Source organism: Acinonyx jubatus, chromosome A2 (genome assembly GCF_027475565.1).
Source record: "Acinonyx jubatus isolate Ajub_Pintada_27869175 chromosome A2, VMU_Ajub_asm_v1.0, whole genome shotgun sequence".
Classification (NCBI taxonomy): Eukaryota; Metazoa; Chordata; class Mammalia; order Carnivora; family Felidae; genus Acinonyx; species Acinonyx jubatus.
The window spans coordinates 376,008-395,279 of record NC_069383.1 but is presented as its reverse complement, the minus strand read 5'-3'; the positions used below and the strand labels follow the sequence as shown (position 1 = coordinate 395,279).

The 19,272-nt window shown below is 42.8% G+C and overlaps 1 protein-coding gene across 5 annotated transcripts in view; it reads right to left on the bottom strand.

Moving 5' to 3' along the window:
• Window positions 1-19,272, bottom strand: part of ESYT2 (extended synaptotagmin 2) — an 82,204-nt gene that overhangs the window by 30,965 nt on the left and 31,967 nt on the right. For all 5 annotated transcript variants that reach the window (XM_027051203.2, XM_027051204.2, XM_027051205.2 and 2 more), the window contains exons 5-8: window positions 15,070-15,142; window positions 14,731-14,820; window positions 6,223-6,278; window positions 199-319 (exon numbers count right to left, since the gene is read on the bottom strand). In XM_027051203.2, coding sequence (XP_026907004.1) covers window positions 199-319; window positions 6,223-6,278; window positions 14,731-14,820; window positions 15,070-15,142 — 340 coding nt within the window. The remainder of the gene's footprint in view (window positions 1-198; window positions 320-6,222; window positions 6,279-14,730; window positions 14,821-15,069; window positions 15,143-19,272) is intronic.

Genomic DNA, 19,272 nt, shown 5'->3' with positions numbered 1-19,272 from the left:
AGGATTAAGAATTGCCCTGAAGTTTCTGTGATGTACCTCCGCCAATCCCTCAAGAACTGTGACAGGCCGAACTATCACATCCAGATCCATGTGGCAAGGTCACTGCTAAGAGAACCACAGCAAGTTACAACACCCAAATATGCGATAGGCCGTCCCATATCTACACCTAAGTGCTAACAGGGGCGCAGGCATACTTACCTTTGGTATAGGAAACCGCAACTGTGCTATTTGAACTTCACTGACAAGAGGAACGGTGATCCGATTGGGAAGCACCAGGTAGTTTGATATTATATCCAGAATGATGGTATCTGACAGACCACTATTAGGAGGGCAATAAAAAAGAACAAACCAACTATCAGGCACATCAATAGTAGGTCTTGCCTTTAATAGCAAAGGTAAGCACAAACATGATCTAATATCCCATTTACAGGGCTGGAGTTGTCGAATTTCTCCAAAACAGTATTTAAAACAAGCATTTTAAGGCAGTAGCTGTGATATGGCTATGGTGACCATTATGTGGGATGTATATGTGTATGTACACAAACACGCACACACACACACCCGTGTGTGTGTGTGTGTGTGTGTGTGTGTGTGCGCATGTATAGTTGAGATATATAGTTGAGTAGAGCTGAAAACACAAGGTAATATATTCTGGCTACATTTCATAATATTCTAAATGTTTCATACATTCTATGTAACTTTATCATTGACCTAATACTAAGATACATTAAATTTTTTTTTAGCATAAAGTATTTCAAACATCCACAAAAGTGCAGAGAATACCATAACAAACATCCATCTACTCATTCCATGTTTCTAACATTAAATTTCTCTCTCATTATATGTCCATAGGTTCCAATGAAGTAGAAGAATTTACAGTTTATTCTCTTCACACTGTATTTGGGTACTCACCACTGTAATGATTTTGAATTAACTACTGCCCAGAGAACTCAGTAATATGTATAAAAGCAGTGGAGGATAAAGAAACCAATGTACTTTTGATATATTTTTGCCTACTCTTTGGGATAAATTTGAGAATTAAGCAGTATGTATGTGACAACATTTTTGAAAGCGCATGTAAATGAAGTTTCATTGCTATGGAAGAACGCCTTTAACCAGAACTGAAAAGTTTTATTTAAGAGAGTTTCACTTCTTGCCAGGACTTTTCAGATGTTACAATTATTAACATAAATGTGTAAAGTAACCGTACACATAAAAATAGCCACTGGGACAGAGTGGAAGTCACTGTTGTTCAGTGAGTAATAAAAACCGAATGTTCACTGCAAGCTGGGCATCCAAATACAACAACGAGGCACAGGGCTTACCTTACTTAGAACGTTTCCATTCATGATGGAAAAAGGACTGAAAACCCACAACCCCACAGACAACGCAGACAACAACTCTCTGAAAAGGTCGGCTAATCAGACGTTGTTAACACGCCACAGAGACTCAGAGGGTTTCAGGCGGCAGACACCGGATACGTGTTTGCTACGCAGCGGTGTGAGGCGGTCCTCGGGGCTTGGATGCCGGAGCACTTCTTACTCCAGGCATCCCCCACCCCCTCCAAAATACTGGTTTTGTTTCTGCTGAAAAAAATCTGCTGAAGCAGAGAGCCCTTCGATGACGACCTGCTTTCAAGAATCCCCTAGCTGCTATGGTGGCAGGCCGACCGCCTCACCACCCGCCCAGCTGTGCAGACTCCGGCCCAGCACCCAGGAAAGCAGCAGAAGGCCCACCCTGGTGCCTCACCCCTGCTCTCCTTTCTATCCCCCTGTGCACATGTCCAGGCTCCTCCAGAATTTCCCGAGCTGCGGTGCTGCTCCCGGCTGCCCCTCTGCTTGTCCCGGCTGCTGTCACGATCTTGTCACACTGGAAGGGCTTCCTATCGTGTCCAGTCCTCTTTGTCCTTTGGAACTGCTGCCTCTTTACCTCACTTCTGTTTCTATCCTAATTCTCATTCCTTAGGATCCCTGTAGGGCTCTTCGTTGGAACATGTGGGGATAGTCAAAATTTAAGCTAAAGCACAGCAATTCAAGCATTATTATCTTATGATACCTTTCGTTTTCATAATCAATGAATACAGCATGTAGAGGTTCATTTTATAATGCTCAAGGCGAGATTTCATTATATTAGGTTCAAAGTTACTATTTACTTTTATAACATAAAATACAAAATATTATATAAATACAAAATACAAATACAGAATGTTGTATATTATATAAATTTTACAGAATTATGTATAAGTTATATATATTATATATGAATACACAATTTTACTTCAAAAGATGTTTTTATATATTCCTTTTATACCGTAGCTTTTTTTTTTTTTTTAAGAGAGAGCATGTGAAAGGAAGAGAGGGGCAAAGGGAGGGAGAGAGAGAATCTTAAGTAGGCTCCATGCCCAGCACGGCGCCCGATGTGGGGCTCAATACCACGATTCTGGGATATGACCTGAGCCAAAATCAAGAGTTGGACGCTCGTGTCCCATGGCTTTGTTTCTGAATGGTATTTCCCTCTATATTTCTTTTTTTTTTTTTAATTTTTTTTTCAACGTTTATTTATTTTTTGGGACAGAGAGAGACAGAGCATGAATGGGGGAGGGGCAGAGAGAGAGGGAGACACAGAATCGGAAACAGGCTCCAGGCTCTGAGCCATCAGCCCAGAGCCTGACGCGGGGCTCGAACTCACGGACCGCGAGATCGTGACCTGGCTGAAGTCGGACGCTTAACCGACTGCGCCACCCAGGCGCCCCATATTTCCCTCTATATTTCTAATATACATGAGTATATATTTTTAATGATAAATGTATTTCTCTAAATACTAAGTATAAGTATGTATTTTGTGTGTCTCATGCATAAAATTCTATACATAAAATAGTTAAAGCTGTTACTATATAAAGAGAACCTATCTACATATAAAGTCATTAATTAGGAGTGCCTGGGTGGTTCAATCATTTTGAGTGTCCAACTCTTGATTTTGGCTCTGGTCATGATCCCAGGGTTGTGGGATCGGGACCCATGTCAGGCTCTACGCTGAGCGTGCAGCCTACACAGGATTCACTCTCCCTCTGCCCCTCTCCCCCACGCATGCTCTCTGACCAAAAAAAAAAAAAAAATCATTAAATAAAATGGAGTATATGTATATATGTATCTCAATGTATACAGACATGTGTGTGATATAGATCTCCCTTTTTATTTTTTATTAAGTATTTTTTTAATGTTTATTTTTGAGAGAGAGAGAGACAGACAGACAGACACCACGCACCAGCAGGGGAGGGGCAGAGAGAGAGGCAGACACAGAACCCTAAGCAGGCTCCAGGCTCTGAGCTGTTAGCACAGAGCGTGATACGGGGCTTGAACTCACAAACCATGAGACCATGGCCTGAGCTGAAGTCAGATGCTCAACCAACTGAGCCATCCAGGCACCTCTTAATTTTTAGTAGGCTCTACACCCAACATGGGGCTTGAACTCACAACCCCAAGATCAAGAATCATGCTCTACTGACTGAGCCAGTCAGGTGCGCCTGTATCTCTCTTTTAAATAAATGATTTGGGACTGACTTCCCCCAGCTGCAGGCTTGCCAAGGCAAAACACGCCCTCTGGCTCACCCTGTAAGGCAACTAATATGATGCTATTTACAGGGTAGCTGCTTTGGACAAGGCTGTGTTTATTTCAGCCCTCCCATGATATACAAAGGAGAACACATTTTCCACACTAAATGGCAACAGTGATCTGTTGTTTTGCTGGCTGCCTAGCATCTGTCCGCCTGGATGAGAGGTCTGGGGCAGGTTCTTCCATTGCTTGCCCCCAGCCCCTCACCCTGGTCCTCTCTTCTTCCTTTGGGAGCAGGCAGAAGACCTGGTCATCAGAATCACAGGATCTGTCCAAGGATGGGTGGACAAACAGAAATCAGCCCTGGAACTCGTGCTGGAACCAGCGGAAGGTTCTTTTTAGACTGAAGTTGCTAAGCATGAAGAACAGAGGAGCTGCGACTTCATAGCAAGAGCCTGCCTGATAACAAACCCATGCAGAGAACAGCAGAGTCAAGATTGGGAGAGAGAGCACTTAGGGCATCATTTGGACACCAAAACCTGCCTGACTTCATCCACACAATGCTCCAGCCTGCCCAGCGACAGGGGCTGGGAATGAGCCACTGGAAGTGGAGCTCCACGACAGGAGTGTGGCTGTTCTGTTCATAGCTACACTCCAGCACAAACAACAGTGGCTGGCTCATGGCAGGCACTCAATACTTACTGGTTGGATACACGAACAAGTTGTCTTAAAAAACAGTATTTATTTACTCATTTGCTTTATTTTTTAAGGTTTGTTTATTTAAGCAATCTCTACACCCAATGTGGGGCTCGAACTCACAACCCCGAGATCCACAGTCACATGTTTCTCTGACAGCCAGCCAGGCGCCCCCTACTCATTTATTTACTTTCTTATTTAAGACCACTTGAGTTGGCTTTGCTGCTTGCAAACAAGAATCCTAATGAATACTTCAAGAACTCTTAAAGTTGTCTGTTCTTTGCAAAGATCTTTTAAAGTAACAGTATTTTCTAGATCCATAAAACCACAGTACCTAAAAAAGATTTTTATTATTAGGACTCACTTTATTATTATTATTTTTTAATGTTTACTTATTTTTGAGAGAGAGCAGAGAGACAGAGACAGAGCACAAGCAAGGGAGGGGCAGAGAGAGAGGGAGACACAGAATCCAAAGCAGCTCCAGGTTCCGAGCTGTCAGGATAGAGCCCGACGCAGGGCTCGAACTCACAAGCCGCGAGATCATGACCTGAGCCGATGTCAGACTCAACCGACTGAGCCACCCAGGTGCCCCACTATGCCTCACTTTATTAAAGTCCCAACTTTTCCCTGATAATGAAACAAAATAAAGTTCTTTCCAATTACCATTTTAGGGGCATAAACAAACACACAGGAATAGAAAAAAATTTTTAATTTCTGAGTTATTTTAGAAAAAAAAAACATTAAAACGTTATCTACCAGGAACATATGTAACTGTAACCAATAAGTGATATAGTGCAACCCTAAAATACAAAAGTAAATAGCAAAGGCAGGATTCTAGAACCTTCTGCTTGGCAACAACTAACAGGTTTGCCACAAACAGTTGCCTTCAATTAGATAAGACAGATGGCTGTGACCCAATGAGGAAGCCTTCATTTCCCTCACAGCAGGAATGTGCCCTTCACAGTTTCATAAGCTTGTTTTAGGCAAATTCCCTCATGTTTATAAAAAATTTTTTTAATGTTTATTTCTGAGACAGAGAGAGACAGAGCATGAGTGGGGGAGGGGCAGAGAGAGAGGGAGACACAGAATCTGAAGTGGATTCCAGGCTCTGAGCTGTCAGCGCAGAGCCAGATGTGGGGCTCGAACCCATGAACTGTGAGATCATGACCTGAGCTGAAGTTGGATGCTTAACCGACTGAGCCACCCAGGTGCCCCAAATTCCCTCATGTTTTAAATGTGAGACTGCTACAGAATAACGAAGGACTCCCAGGGACACAAGGCAGAAACTCCAGGTTTCTCAGCTCTCACACCCAGACTCCTGGGTGATACTACATGTTCCCAGGCCAGTGCCTACACCTGCCTTCCGGGAGGGGATGCTGGAGGAACGGAAGGCAGCAGCACAGCCTGAAAACAACCCAGAAGGCTAGTTTTATAATATATACTCATTTTTGAAGTTTCCTTTATTTTTCTGGGAAAATAATAAAAACCAAATTTAAAAATTACCTTACAAGTTATTAAAAGGCTGCTACTTTTCTAAAACACCAACACTTGGGGACTTGGGGCACGTGGCTGGCTCAGTTGGTAGAGCATGTGACTCTTAATCTCAGGGTCATGAGTTCAAGCTCCACTTTGGACATGGAGACTACTTAAAAAAAAAAAAAAAAGTAAAAAAATAAAAAAAACAAACCCACCAAAGCTGGAAAGATGCCTCATGATGAGTAAAAAGTAAAATGAAGGGTGAGGGACCCAGTCTAACACTCTCACCCACTCCCCTTTCACTCACTTGGTCCCCATGCCTCAGACGCAGGTCTCAGGAATCTGAGTCTCTTCACCTGAGTCACATGTGAGAGCTTGTGAAAAGGCTCAGAGTCTGCCTTGGACACAGGCCTTACCCGTTCTGTGTTATTCCCATGACACTAGAACTGCACATTGTATCATAAACAAGCTAACCATAGGTCATGACATCATACTTACTTTAATCCAGGGATATCGAGAAGATTAGTCAGTCCTGTCCAATTAATTTCTATCAGCTGTTTTAAAAAAGAAAGGGCAAAAATATTAAGTATCCAGATTATTTCCAATTATCAAATCATACAGGTGTCTTTATAAACAAAATGAGATAGTACGTAATACTGTCCTATACTTTACCTTGCTTTTCGCTTGGGAAAAATCAAAGCCACTGTCCTTTATTGGTACCTGGAGAACCATCTCTTTTTTTGTTTTGCTTTTAGATAATATCAGTTTCCTCCAGTAAAATCGAATAATAATTTATATAACTTTCCTATTGATGAGCACTTATTTATAATTTCTTTTTTATTATAAGTTATGATTCAGTGAAAATCTTACATACGTGTTCTTATAGCATATGTAGACTAGCATGTAAAACGTGAAAGTTTTGGTCAAAGATATACACTCATTTTTAAAAAAATTTTAATTTTTGGGGCGCCTGGGTGGCTCAGTCGGTTGAGCGTCCGACTTTGGCTCAGGTCACGATCTCACGGTCCGTGAGTTCGAGCCCCGCGTCAGGCTCTGGGCTGATGGCTCAGAGCCTGGAGCCTGTTTCCGATTCTGTGTCTCCCTCGCTCTCTGCCCCTCCCCCGTTCATGCTCTGTCTCTCTCTGTCTCAAAAATAAATAAATGTTAAAAAAAATTTTTTTTTAATTTAAATTTTATTTTACTTTAAATTCCTTTATTTAAAAAAATTTTTAAGTTTATTTTGAGAAAGAGAGGGAGCACGAGCAGGGTAAGGGCAGAGAGAGAGAATCCCAAGCAGGATCTGTGTTGTCAGCGCAGAGCCCGATGTGGGGCTCAATCCCACGAGTCGTGAGATCATGACCTAAACTGAAATTAAGAACCAGATGCTTAACTGAGCCACCCAGGTGCCCCAAAGATTTTTATTTTTTAAAAATAATCTCCATAGCCAATGTGGGGCTTGAACTCACATCCCCCAAATCAAGAGTCGCACACCCCACTGACTGAGCCAGCCAGGTGCCCCCATATGTTCATTTTTTGTTGACAGATGCTACCCAGTTGCCCTAAAGAAAAAAATGCTGTACTGATTTAAATTCCCACCCAAAATGTATAAAACGTTCTTTCTTTTTACCCTCATCAAAAACCGACAGTAAAAGTCAGTACACCTGGTAGTTAAAAAAATGGTACTTTATCACTGTTTCAATTTGCATTTTCCTGATATTAGCGGAACACGTTCTATCCATTCATTACTTGTATCTTATTTTACTCATTTTTCTAGTGGGTATTTGGGTATTTACTTAGAATAATTCTTACATAGTTGGCTAAGATAAGATTCCATTCAGGGGCGCCTGGTAGTTCAGTTAAGCTTCTGACTTCAGCTCAGGTCATGATCTCACAGTTTGTGGGTTCGAGCCCCACGTCGGGCTCTGTGCTGACAGCTCAGAGCCTGGAGCCTGCTTTGGATTCTGTGTCGCCCCCTCTCTCTCTCTGCCCCTCTCCCTCTCATGCTTTCTCTCTCTCAAAAGTGAAATAAAAACATTTAAAAAAAAAAGATTCTGGGGGCGCCTGGGTGGCTCAGTCGGTTAAGTGTCCGACTTTGGCTCAGGTCATGATCTCACGGTCCGTGAGTTCGAGCCCCGCGTCAGGCTCTGTGCTGACCTCTCGGAGCCTGGAGCCTGTTTCGGATTCTGTGTCTCCCTCTCTTTCTGACCCTCCTCCATTCATGCTCTGTCTCTGTCTGAAAAATAAATAAGCGTTAAAAAAAAAAAAAAAAAAGATTCCGTTTAGTGGCTATAGACAGGTTAAAAAAAAAAAGCTTGATTAGAAACACTGACTTGTGCTTTATATTTGTGGAAGAAATACTATAAGGAATGGCATGATCTCAATTACCCATATAGCTGCAGCAATAAAACTTCTCAAATCCCTTTGAGCAGTGGATAGTTATAAACAAGTATGAACCAGAGAGTCAAAAGTTTGTTTTGGACAGACCAAAACTTAAAAAAATTTAAGAAGTACTGAAAAACTATTTTTCAGAGTAAGAGAAATGAAATACAAATTTATTGCAACTACCAATATAAACTCATGCTGGCGCCTCCCCCACCCATCCCCTCATACTGGGTGCCCATCCCCCACCAAAAGAACAGGTGCAGAAGCAAATGGCAGTGGGGCAATGGGCAGTGGCCAGCGCCCTGATCATGACCTCTAAACACATTTTCCAAGGGATTCTGAAGAAACAGCTGATTCCAGACTAATGAGCCTGGGGCATGTTGTTCAATCAGAAAGCTTGGGAAACATCCAAAGATTAATGGGTCCCCTGGAAGCGAAATTAAAACTAGGATTATAGAGGCGCCTGGGTGGCACAGTCAGTTGACATCAGACTTCCGTTCAGGTCATGATCTCGCAGTTTGTGGGTTCGAGTCCCACGCTGGGCCCTGTGTTGACAGCTTGGAGCCTGCTTGGGTTTCTGTGTCTCCCCCTCTCTCTCTGCCCCTCCCCCGCTCATGCTCTGTCTCTCTCTCAAAAACAAATAAACATTAAAAAATATTTTTTAAAAAACCAGAGATTATAAAACATCAGGTGACAGACGGCTTACTCTCATGACGCCTGTCAAAACGATGAGATGGGGGCGCCTGGGTGGCTTAGTCGGTTAAGCGGCCGACTTCGGCTCAGGTCATGATCTTGCGGTCCGTGAGTTCGAGCCCCGCATCGGGCTCTGTGCTGCCAGCTCAGAGCCTGGAGCCTGTTTCAGATTCTGTGTCACCCTCTCTCTGACCCTCCCCTGTTCATGCTCTGTCTCTCCCTGTCTCAAAAATAAATAAAACGTTAAAAAAACCCCAAAAAACCATGAGATGCATTTAAATGTTACTCAAGCTCAGAGAAACAAACCACCAGGGAGGCAGGAACAGGATTCACGAAGGGCAGGATTCAGCTGGGTTTGAGAAGGGATGTGAATGCAAGAGACAAGCCCCCAGAAAGGGGCCCTTTCAAGGGCCTGAAGGACGGGCTGTCATATCCTTGAACACAGGGGAGATAGGGACAGGAAGAGCCCAGAGCCACAGAGGGGGAAGAAATAAGAGAGGGGAGGGAGAACTTGTGTGTGAGAAAATGAGCACGTGACTTGTGAGCGATGTGTAAAAATGAGTGTTATCAGAGGGGCGCCTGAGTCAGTTAAGCATCTGACTTCAGCTCAGGTCATGATCTCGCGGTGAGTTCGAGCCCTGCGTCGGGATCTGTGCTGACAGCTCAGAGCCTGAAGCCTGTTTCAGATTCTGTCTCTCTCTCTCTCTCTCTCTCTCTCTCTCTCTCTGCCCCTCCTCTGCTTGCACTCTGTCTCTCTAAAAAAAAAAAAAAAAAAAAAATTAAAAAGAATTTTTTTTAAATGAGTGTACCAGAGAATAAGTGTGTAAGAGAATTAACGTCTGTGTGAGAACAAGTGTATGTGCGAACATGAGAGCATATGAGAATATGTGTATGTGTAAGAATGAGTGTGAGAGAACAAGTGCATGAGAATGAATGTACATGTGCGAACATGAGAGCATATGAGAATATGTGTATGTGTAAGAATGAGTGTGAGAGAACAAGTGCATGAGAATGAATGTACATATGTGAGAGAACTCTCTCATGTGAGTGTGAACACGTGAGAATGCGTGTGTAAGAACAAGCATGAGAACGAGCACATGTGTGAGAATGAATGTACACAAGAACAAGTGAGTGTGAATGCATGTGTGAGAATGTGTGTGTAAGAACAAGTGTGAGAAAGAGTAAGCATGTTTGAGAACATGTAAGAATGAGCGTGAAAATGAGTGTACATGAGACCAAGTGTAAGTGTGAATGCGAATGTGAGAACAAACACATGTGAGAATGAACATACCTGAGAACAAGTGAGTGTGAACACACGTTTGAGACCATGTGTAAGAATGAGCATGTGGGGAGAAGTGTACATGAGAACGAGTGTGCGTGTATGTGAGAACGAGTGCAAGGTAACGAGCATGTGAGAGAACGAGTGTGTGAGAACGTGTACATGTGAACAAGTGTGAGTGTGAAGGCACGTGTGAGAATGTGAGTGTGTCAGAATGAGCATGTGTGAGAACGTGTGTGTGAGAACAAGTGTGAGCGTGAACGCACGTGTGAGTGTGAGGGCTGAGAAGGCAGCCACGAGAGGGCCGGGACCCAGGTCGTAGCCCCCACCCCGCCCCGCCCCGCCCCTGCCCTGGGACGACTAAGCTCTCTGGGAGAAATTCAAGAGCCAGTGGGACAGATTTCCCAATCACTCTCTTGGGCTGCTGTCACTCTTCTGGGAGAAACGGGATCAGTAACGTGGTTCCTGTTCCACTGGAACGACACAAACCAATCTGCTTATGTCATGAAAACCACAGACATGCCTTTCTCCTCTCTGCTTTTCCAGAAATGCATGGTCTGATGGATGCAGTAAAACATACAGTCAACTGATTTCACACTCACTATTGCCAGTGTTCTAGGTGCACTAAGTTGTACAGTACAGACCACGAATCATCTGGGAAGCCTGATAAAATACAGACTGGTGCCTCCCGCCCCTCTCCAGAGTTTTTCAGTTAGTCAGTTTTCACTGATGGTCAAGTCAAGAATGTTCTCCTTATTTTGTTACTCCTGGGACCTCCAGATTCCCCGAGGTGATGCTCTTTCCAGGATGTCGAAAACTGCAAAGAGCATCACTGTTGAATGTGCCAGACAGCGGAGGTGACAGGGCCACCAGCCCTTCCTTTTGGGAGACTCCAAGAGTGGCTGAGGTACCACAGGGCAACTGAGAGGTTCCAGCTAGATCCTGACTGTTAAAGGCCAGTTCAGGTGAGCCAGAGTAAATCCAGACACGGGGCATCTGCAGCCCACTGTGGGCAGAGCAGTGCCTGTGTGCTGCAGAGACTGGGGAAAGCGTCTCTTGCAGGGGTGAGGCCAGGGAGGAAGCAGCTGCTTCAGGAGACACAAACGCCACCTCCCACTGTAAGGAAGAGAAGCCACTGGGAGGAGGGACACACAGCTGAAGGCTCACCGCAGCTGGGGGGCGAGAAGAAAACACACGCTGTGTCTTGAGGAGCACAGGACACCATCCCAGGCCCTGACCATTAGACCCTGTACTGCTGGAGGTAGGTGTGCGCACTCACTCCTGCATAAGATCCAGCAAAGACACGCATGAGAAGGCGAGATCACTTGAAAGAGGGCCAGCCCCAAGACTCAGGACAGATGAGGGCAATGGGGAGCTTCCTCATCCCAACTACTGGGGGTAGGGCTAGACTATCCAAAACAACGAAAGGTATCGAAGCAGAGATCCAAGAAGACACTCGGAGAACACCCGCCAGGACAAATACCCTCAAAGCTCCCAAGTGACTTGATGTGTGCTCTAAGTCTGGGACCCTCTCCTGTCCGGTGGACTCTAGTGGGCATGTCTGGCCAGCCCTTCCTTTCCACACAGGGCTGCAGGAATTGGCTTCCAGGAGCCTGATTCATACACTGCAACGTTCCTCCTCCCAGCTGGGCCAGGGGTCTGTATCTGACCCAGACGGAACAGGGAAGGGGAGCCAGGAAGGGGAGCACTACCTCTTGAGTGTACCGGCAGCCTTGTTTCTGGCCTGTGGACGGGAGGACCCGAGGAAGGTGGTCTCAGAGGGGAGAGAGCACGGAGCAAAGGCCTAACAGGCACGGATGAGAGTCACAAAGGCTTTCAAGCTCTGCATTCCAGTAGGTTTTGAGAGAGACAAATACACACTAATTTCACTTAAATGAAGGCTTTCCTTTTTTCCCCTCCTTTGATTAAGGGATCTCAGTTGCTGGAGTTGTAGCTAACAGGACTCAAGTTCTTCTCACAATCACTGTAAAAGGAAGATGTTATTTCCATTTTTACAGACGGAGAAATACAATCTGTGGTTCAAAGACTCAGGAAGTATGCATGCTGTCTGCTAGCTGGGAGGACCCTCTTAGGATAAACGCATTCTCAGCACCTCCCAGATCATCTCCTACATTTACTCTAGGCTAATCTGTACCCCAGGGAAAGAAAGAACTGAGGATACCAAAGGGACCCTATGCACGTGTGCCTGAGGAAATTACAACAACAGTCGTGTTAGTGTGAGTGGCCAGCTCCCAGGACACGTGTCAGGGGGAGACACTGGCTTGTTCCAGCCCTTACCAGAACCTTCACTTAAGTTATTGTGTTTACCAAACCTTGACTTCCGCTGTTAAGACCCACCCGGATGCTAAACCTGTATGTAGGAAAATATTTGATTTCGTAAAAATCTGAGGACTTCCTATGCACCAGGCACCTTCTGGCATTTAATCTTGTGAGGCAGTAGTTCCCATGTTACAGATGGGGACACACCCACTGACGTTTCATCTCCACATTACAGATGGGGAAACCTGGGCTTACAGAGGTGAAACAAACCATACAAAGCACACAGTCAGAAGAGGAAGACCAGGTGTGGAAGACCAGGCCGGAGGACACCCAAGTCTGTCACTTAACCACACCACCTTCACTGTGCTCCAAAAAAGTTGGTCACTTTAGAAACTTTTAGTTCTTTTTTTTAAGCAAGTAGCACACCAACAAAACAAATCAACAAGAACAAAAATGTGCAAAGGTTTCATAAGAGTCTCTGGCATTATACTTTTATATCATCTGCTTAGCCAATCCCCCCCAATCTTTCTAGCTGTATTTTTCCTTGGGGTGACAAGGAGTTACTTGGCAGCTAGCAGTGAGTTCTGTACTCATATTTTCCAGTTGAAAATAACTGAAAAAAAAAAAAAAAATCCCTTCTCTCCAAAGCATATGTTTGGAGACTTTACTTGCCATATAAGGAAATGAATGATTCTGAACTTTTCACAGACTCCTCCATTTCTGACACTAAGATTTTGTTTGGAAGTTATATTACAACGTTATTTTTAAAGTTAATAACCCTATGAAAGATCCAACCTAAGGAAGAGTATTGCTAAGTTTTGAGGGAGATTTAAAGATTTGGATTTCATTGTTTTCTGAACTGAAAAAACGTCTTTCTTTTAATTGTTAAAAATTTCCTGTAAATTAAAAATACTTTGCCATCTGCTAAAGATTAGCTTTTTTATATTCATTAATGAAGAACGTTTCTTAAACATAAAGGCTTTTAAATAACTGGTATGTAGAAAAAGCCCCATGAATTGTAAATCTTTTATAGAGCTCTTCATTTCTTAAAATTTTAAGAAATTGAATTTTAAGAGATTCCTTAATGCCTTTTTAATTTCACTGCGTTTTGTGTAGTTAAAATACATTAAAAATAAGCCCATTATTTAAGCGATAAAAAGCAAATCAGAACAGCAATTTTAGCAGCAACTTAAAGTAAAGACACTTAACTCTTGTGTTTTTACATACAGAAAAAATACCACTTGTAGTCTAGTCTAAATAAACCCGTATTTTAAAAACCCAACAACAATAATTTGCATTAAGTTATTTAAATCAAATTATAAAAATTAACGTTTCCGTTTTAAACTATACATGATGTTAATGGTACCTCCAGAAAGGACTCACAAAGGTAACAAAAGTGGCATATCATGGAAAGATATTTGAGAAACAGATCAATGCACCCATCAGACATTTACTGAACTGTATGGAGACAGATGGGGCTATGGCTTTGAAAGAGTTAACAAGAAGTGTGCCAGAATTCACAGGGCAGTCTGGCATCAAAGGAACACAGGGAAAGCTGACCACCTTTGTCTCTGGAAAGGACACACAGGGATGAAGACAGTGTTCTGGGAGAAGGAAAAGACAACAGGAGGCAGTGAGAGATAATGGGGTTGGTACTATTTGGATTATGATTCTGCCCTGAGGCTGGAAACTGGGATGCTCACCAGGGGCAGTGCCAGCAAAGGAGGCTGGAGAGAGACCCCACCCCTACCATGAGGACTGTGAGGGAGAGATGCTCCCTAGTGGGTCAGCCTGCACCCTGGGAAGATACCCCAGTGGTGAAGTCTATGGAAGACAGGGCCAAGACAGGAAGCCAGTCAGAGGCTGCAGGAACCCAGGTAAGGAGGAGCCTTATAGGTAAGGACCACCCAGGTGAGGGGGAGGAGCCTTAGAAGTCAAAGGGAGGGGAAGAGGGAGTCTTTTTTTAAATTAATTTATTTATCTTGAGAGAGAGAAAGAACACGAGCAGGGAGGGGCAGAGGGGGAGAGAGAAAATCCCAACCAGGCTCCAGGCTCAGTGCAGAGCCTGCTTTGGGTCCTCGGTCCCCACCTCCCAAAACTAAACAAACCTTTAAAAATAAATAAATAAATAAATACATACATACATACTACATAAAAAGTCTATTTTCGAATTTTCTGTAACAAACACTATTTTATAATCAGGAAAAAAGCTGTCTATTAAGAGATGAAGCCCTCCATTAAGAGCATTTTAAAGAGGTATGAACACAGGATTCATATGTCAGAAAAGGGAAAAGAGAGTGAAGGACAGACTATTTCTCTGCTTTACAGAGTCTTGCCAATGAATAGGAAAAATGAAATCAGCATCGACTTACTGGTTTCCTAAGGAAGAAGATAGACAAGGCTCCCACTAAGGGCATGTCTCCAATCAACGGTTCCAGGATCACCCGCATTGTACCATGAATCTAAATTCAAATGGGAAACCAAAACATGTCACAGAAGACAATTCCACAGGCCATTTACTGACTCAAGAAGGAGGACACATGATCGTCTTAGTGACTTCTGAGCATTTGACTTCAGGTTTCTCTCAAGAATAACCTACAAATAAAAAACTGAAACTTCAAAGAAATTCTCAGTTAATAAAAACTTCACAATTTTATTTTTGAATACAGCATAGGGAATTTTGGAAGACTATGAAACTTTAAAAACCTTACCTGTATACTTTGCACACCAGCTCTACAAAAATATCGCTTGATCTCCAAATCAATCTCACAGTTTCCTACAAAACTAGTAAAGAAAAAGTTCTGTATTAGTATCTCTTAATCACCACAGATCTGCAAGGTCTACAATCTGAGTAAAATGAGAGCAAAGCAACCAAAACCAGCCTGTAGGCAAACCTGAGACCCATATCTGAGTCTTTAATGCCTGGAACTTTACATGTCCCTGCTAGCAGACTTGACACCTGCCACACTGATTACACACGTCGCTTCTCAAAGTGCAATTTCTGGATCAGTTTCTTGATGGAATGTAGTTTTCACTCGTTTTGTAAACAACTGTTTTTGTTTAAGACATTAAAAAAGTTTATATTTCACCAGAAGTAAATTTTGCACCCATGCTCTCTCCGGTTGTGACAAAACTAACAGCAGTGCTCCAGGGCTCTGTGACATCAAAGGTTAGAAATGATGCATCCACGTGGGGGGCACTCAATGATCACGTCATGGCAAACATTAATACAAAACAAAACCACCAAAACAACAGCATTAATAGAGCATAGCGCTGAATGTCAGGCTTGCATCTATTCCTAATAGGAGCAGGTTTCCTGTGGGGTCGCTATGATCTGACTCCCACCCTCAACTCCCAAAGTAGCACGTCACGCTCCTGCTCTTGCCTGAGAACATCTGCAGGAAGTTTGAGAAATGCTGGAAGGACGGTGCCTAAGAACACAAAATACTAATGAAAAACATCTGGGATGAATTCTTCTAACATTTATGTCCTGGTGTTAAAGCCAGCACCAATAGATTCTTCTCACTGAACAGGATTCTGGATCTGGCTGGTCCAATCACCTGTTAAAAAACCATCCTGAGGGACGCCTGGGTAGATCAGTTGGTGAAGCTGACTTCGGCTCAGGGCATGAGCTCATGCTCCGTGAGTTCGAGCCTCCAGTCGGGTTCTGTGCTGACAGCTCAGAGCCTGAAACTGCTTTGGATTCTCTGTGTCCCCCTCTCTTTCTGCCCCTCCCCTGCTGGAGCTTTGTCTCTCTCTCAAAAATAAATAAACATTAAAAAAAAAAAAATCTTGAAACTTTCCTCTTCTTCACCCTAAGATACAATCACTTCATTTCCTAGTATCTGTCAATTACTCCTTCCCCATCTCTACTGCCAATAATCTAATCAAGGTCTCAGTCTGGAACATACAAAAAAGTGGAATGCAGATTTTTTTAAGAAACATAAATATCTGAGCAGCATAATCTGCATCTGTCGTCATGGCTGCTAAAACCATGAAAGCCAGACTACATCTTCACAACGGCATCCATTAACTGATTCCTTCAAATGTTTAATAAATGCGTACGAAACGCTCCTCAGTGCTGGAACAAGAGAACTTTGTTCTCAAAGTTTCCATCCTTACGAAGCTCATTATCAGCCTAGCGGACCGTCCCAGGGCACAGCTGAGCTGAAGACCCAGCGGGCCTTCCTCTTTTATTCTACAGATGACAACAGGGTTTGCAGTAGTGTCTGGTATTTTAAAGATGTAGGTTTTCCATCAGATCATTAGAGGCAGTCAATGCTCCTTTCTAAAGTAAAGGTAATTGTTACCAACGCTCTACATTTGTTATATTCATACACTTTAAAAACTCAACGACGACATTATAAAAGGATCCTCAGTCAAGGATCAAAAAAAACAAAAGTGTGAAGCGTGTCTGTCAGTCGACACGCTTCAGCAGCTGCCCCTTGCACAGTGTGTTACCAGGCCTCACAGGGACACAGGAAGCCATGAGCACATTCACGAAGAATGAGGACAAGAACTAAAGAAAACCACCTTTATCTGCCAGGTATGGTGCCTGCCCTCAATTAACGGTTTTCCCATTTTTTATCGTAGGAAAAGACATAGAACGTAAAATGTCCCATCTTAACCATTTTCAAGTGCAGTTCAGAGACGTTAAACACCTTCATCTTGTGCAACCATCACCACCACCATCTCCAGGACTCTCTTCATCTTGACAAACCCAAACTCTGTCCCATTAAACAACCTACCGTCTTCCCCTCGCCCACACCCTGGTACACGCCCTTCTACTTCCTATCTCTATGAATGTAATCACACTAAGTACCTCATGTAAGCGGAATCCTACAGTATTTGTCTTTTTGTGACAGGCTTATTTCACATGGCATAATGTCCTGATGGTTCATCCACGTTGTAGCATGTGTCAGAATTTCCTTGTAAGTTTTTTTATTTTTGGCTTTAGATGGTATTAGATAATTAGCTATATACTAAAGTCACCTGTTGATCTTTAAGTTTTTGTTTTAACCACCTGGTGCTCAGCGTGAAGGATTTCCTTTTTTTTTTTTTAAGCTGAATAATATTCCATTGCATGTACAGACCACATTTTCCTTATCTATTCACTCATCAATGAACATCTGGGTTGCTTCCACATTTTAGCTACTGCGAATAGTGCTGGTGTGAACGTGGGTGTACAAATACTCTTTGAAACCTTGTTTTCAATTTTTTTGGGGTATAGACCCAGAAGTGGAATTGCTGGGTCTTATGGTAATTTTAGGTTTAATTTTTTGAGGAATAGCTGTTCTGTTTCAACAGCAATTCACCATTTTCGTTCCCACCAACAGTGCACAAGGGGTCCCGTTTCTCCACATCTTCGCCAACACTTGCTGTCTTCTGTTGTTTGATAGCAGCCATCCTAATGGGTGTGAGGTAGTATCTCACTGTTTTGATTTGCATTTCCCTGATTATCAATGAGGGGAACATCTTTTCACGTGTTTATTACCCATTTGTATATCTTCTTTGGAGAAATGTCTATTCAAGACCTCTGTCCACTTTTGAATTGGGTTGTTTTTGCTATTGTTGAATTTTAGAAGTTCTTTATATATTCTAGATCTTAATCCCTTATCAGATATGTGATTATACGGACGGCACTAATTCTACAGATTGCTTTTAGTGTTGATTTTTAATAATATTAAGTTTCCCAAACGAAGAACATGGGCTGCTTCCATTTACTTATGTTTTCTGTAATTTCTCACAGCAATGTTTTGTAGTTTTCTTTGTACAAGTCTTTTACCTTGTCAGGTTATTCCTAAGTATTCTTTTTGATTCTAGTGTAAATGAGATTTTTCTCTTGATTTTTTTGGATTGTGCATGGTTAGTGTATAGAATGTAACCGATTTGTGTGTGTGTGCAGACTTCATATTCTGCTACTTTGCTAAATTTGTTTACTAATTCTAAAGAGGTTTTTTTGTGAATCCTTAGGGTTTTCTACATGAAAGATCGTATCACCTGTGAACAGAGACAATTTTACTTCTTCCATTCCAACATGGATGCCTTTTCTTTTTCTTCTTACCTAGTGGCTCTGGATAGGACTTCCAGTGCCACGAAGTGGTGAATGTGGACGCACCTGCTCCTGGTCTTGGAAGAAAAGCTTGGTCTTGCACCACTGAGGATGATGTTTGCTGTTGGGTTCTCACATATGCCTTTTATTACACTGAAGTGGTTTTCTTCTGTTCTCAGTTTGTTGAGTGTTTTTATTATGAAAGAATATGGAATTTTGTCAAATGCTTCTTCTACATCAACAGAGATGGTCATTCATTCTGTTAATGCGGTGCTTGGTTCATTTTCATATGTTGAACCATCCTTGCACCCTGGAAATAAATTCCACTTGGTCACAGTGTCTAATTCTTTTAATATGTTGGTGAATTCACTTTGCTGGTATTTTGTTGAAGATTTTGACATCAACGTTCATAAAGGATTTGGGTCTGTAGTTTTCTTGTAGTGTGTTCAATTTTTTAAAGTTTAACATACTTACAAATGGCAATTATCTAGGCTATTAGGAATTAAGATGCAGAAAATAAATAAATGTGGGTCTTTAACAGTTTAGTCAAAATCCACCGGGGATGCCTGGGTGGCTCAGTCGGTTAAGCTTCCGACTTCGGCTCAGGTCATGATCTCAGGGTTTGTGAGTTTGAGCCCCGCGTGGGGCTCTGTGTCGACAGCTCGGAGCCTGGATCCTGTTTCGGATTCTGTGTCTCCCTCTCTCTCTGCCCCTCCCCCGCTCACACTCTGTCTCTCCCTCAAAAATAAACAAACAAACAAACAAAAAAATCCACCAAACAGCAGGTAAGAAGAGTGCTCATTACAGCCTCCACTTTATGGGTCTAGCTAAGTAACATTATATGTCATTAACTATGACACAA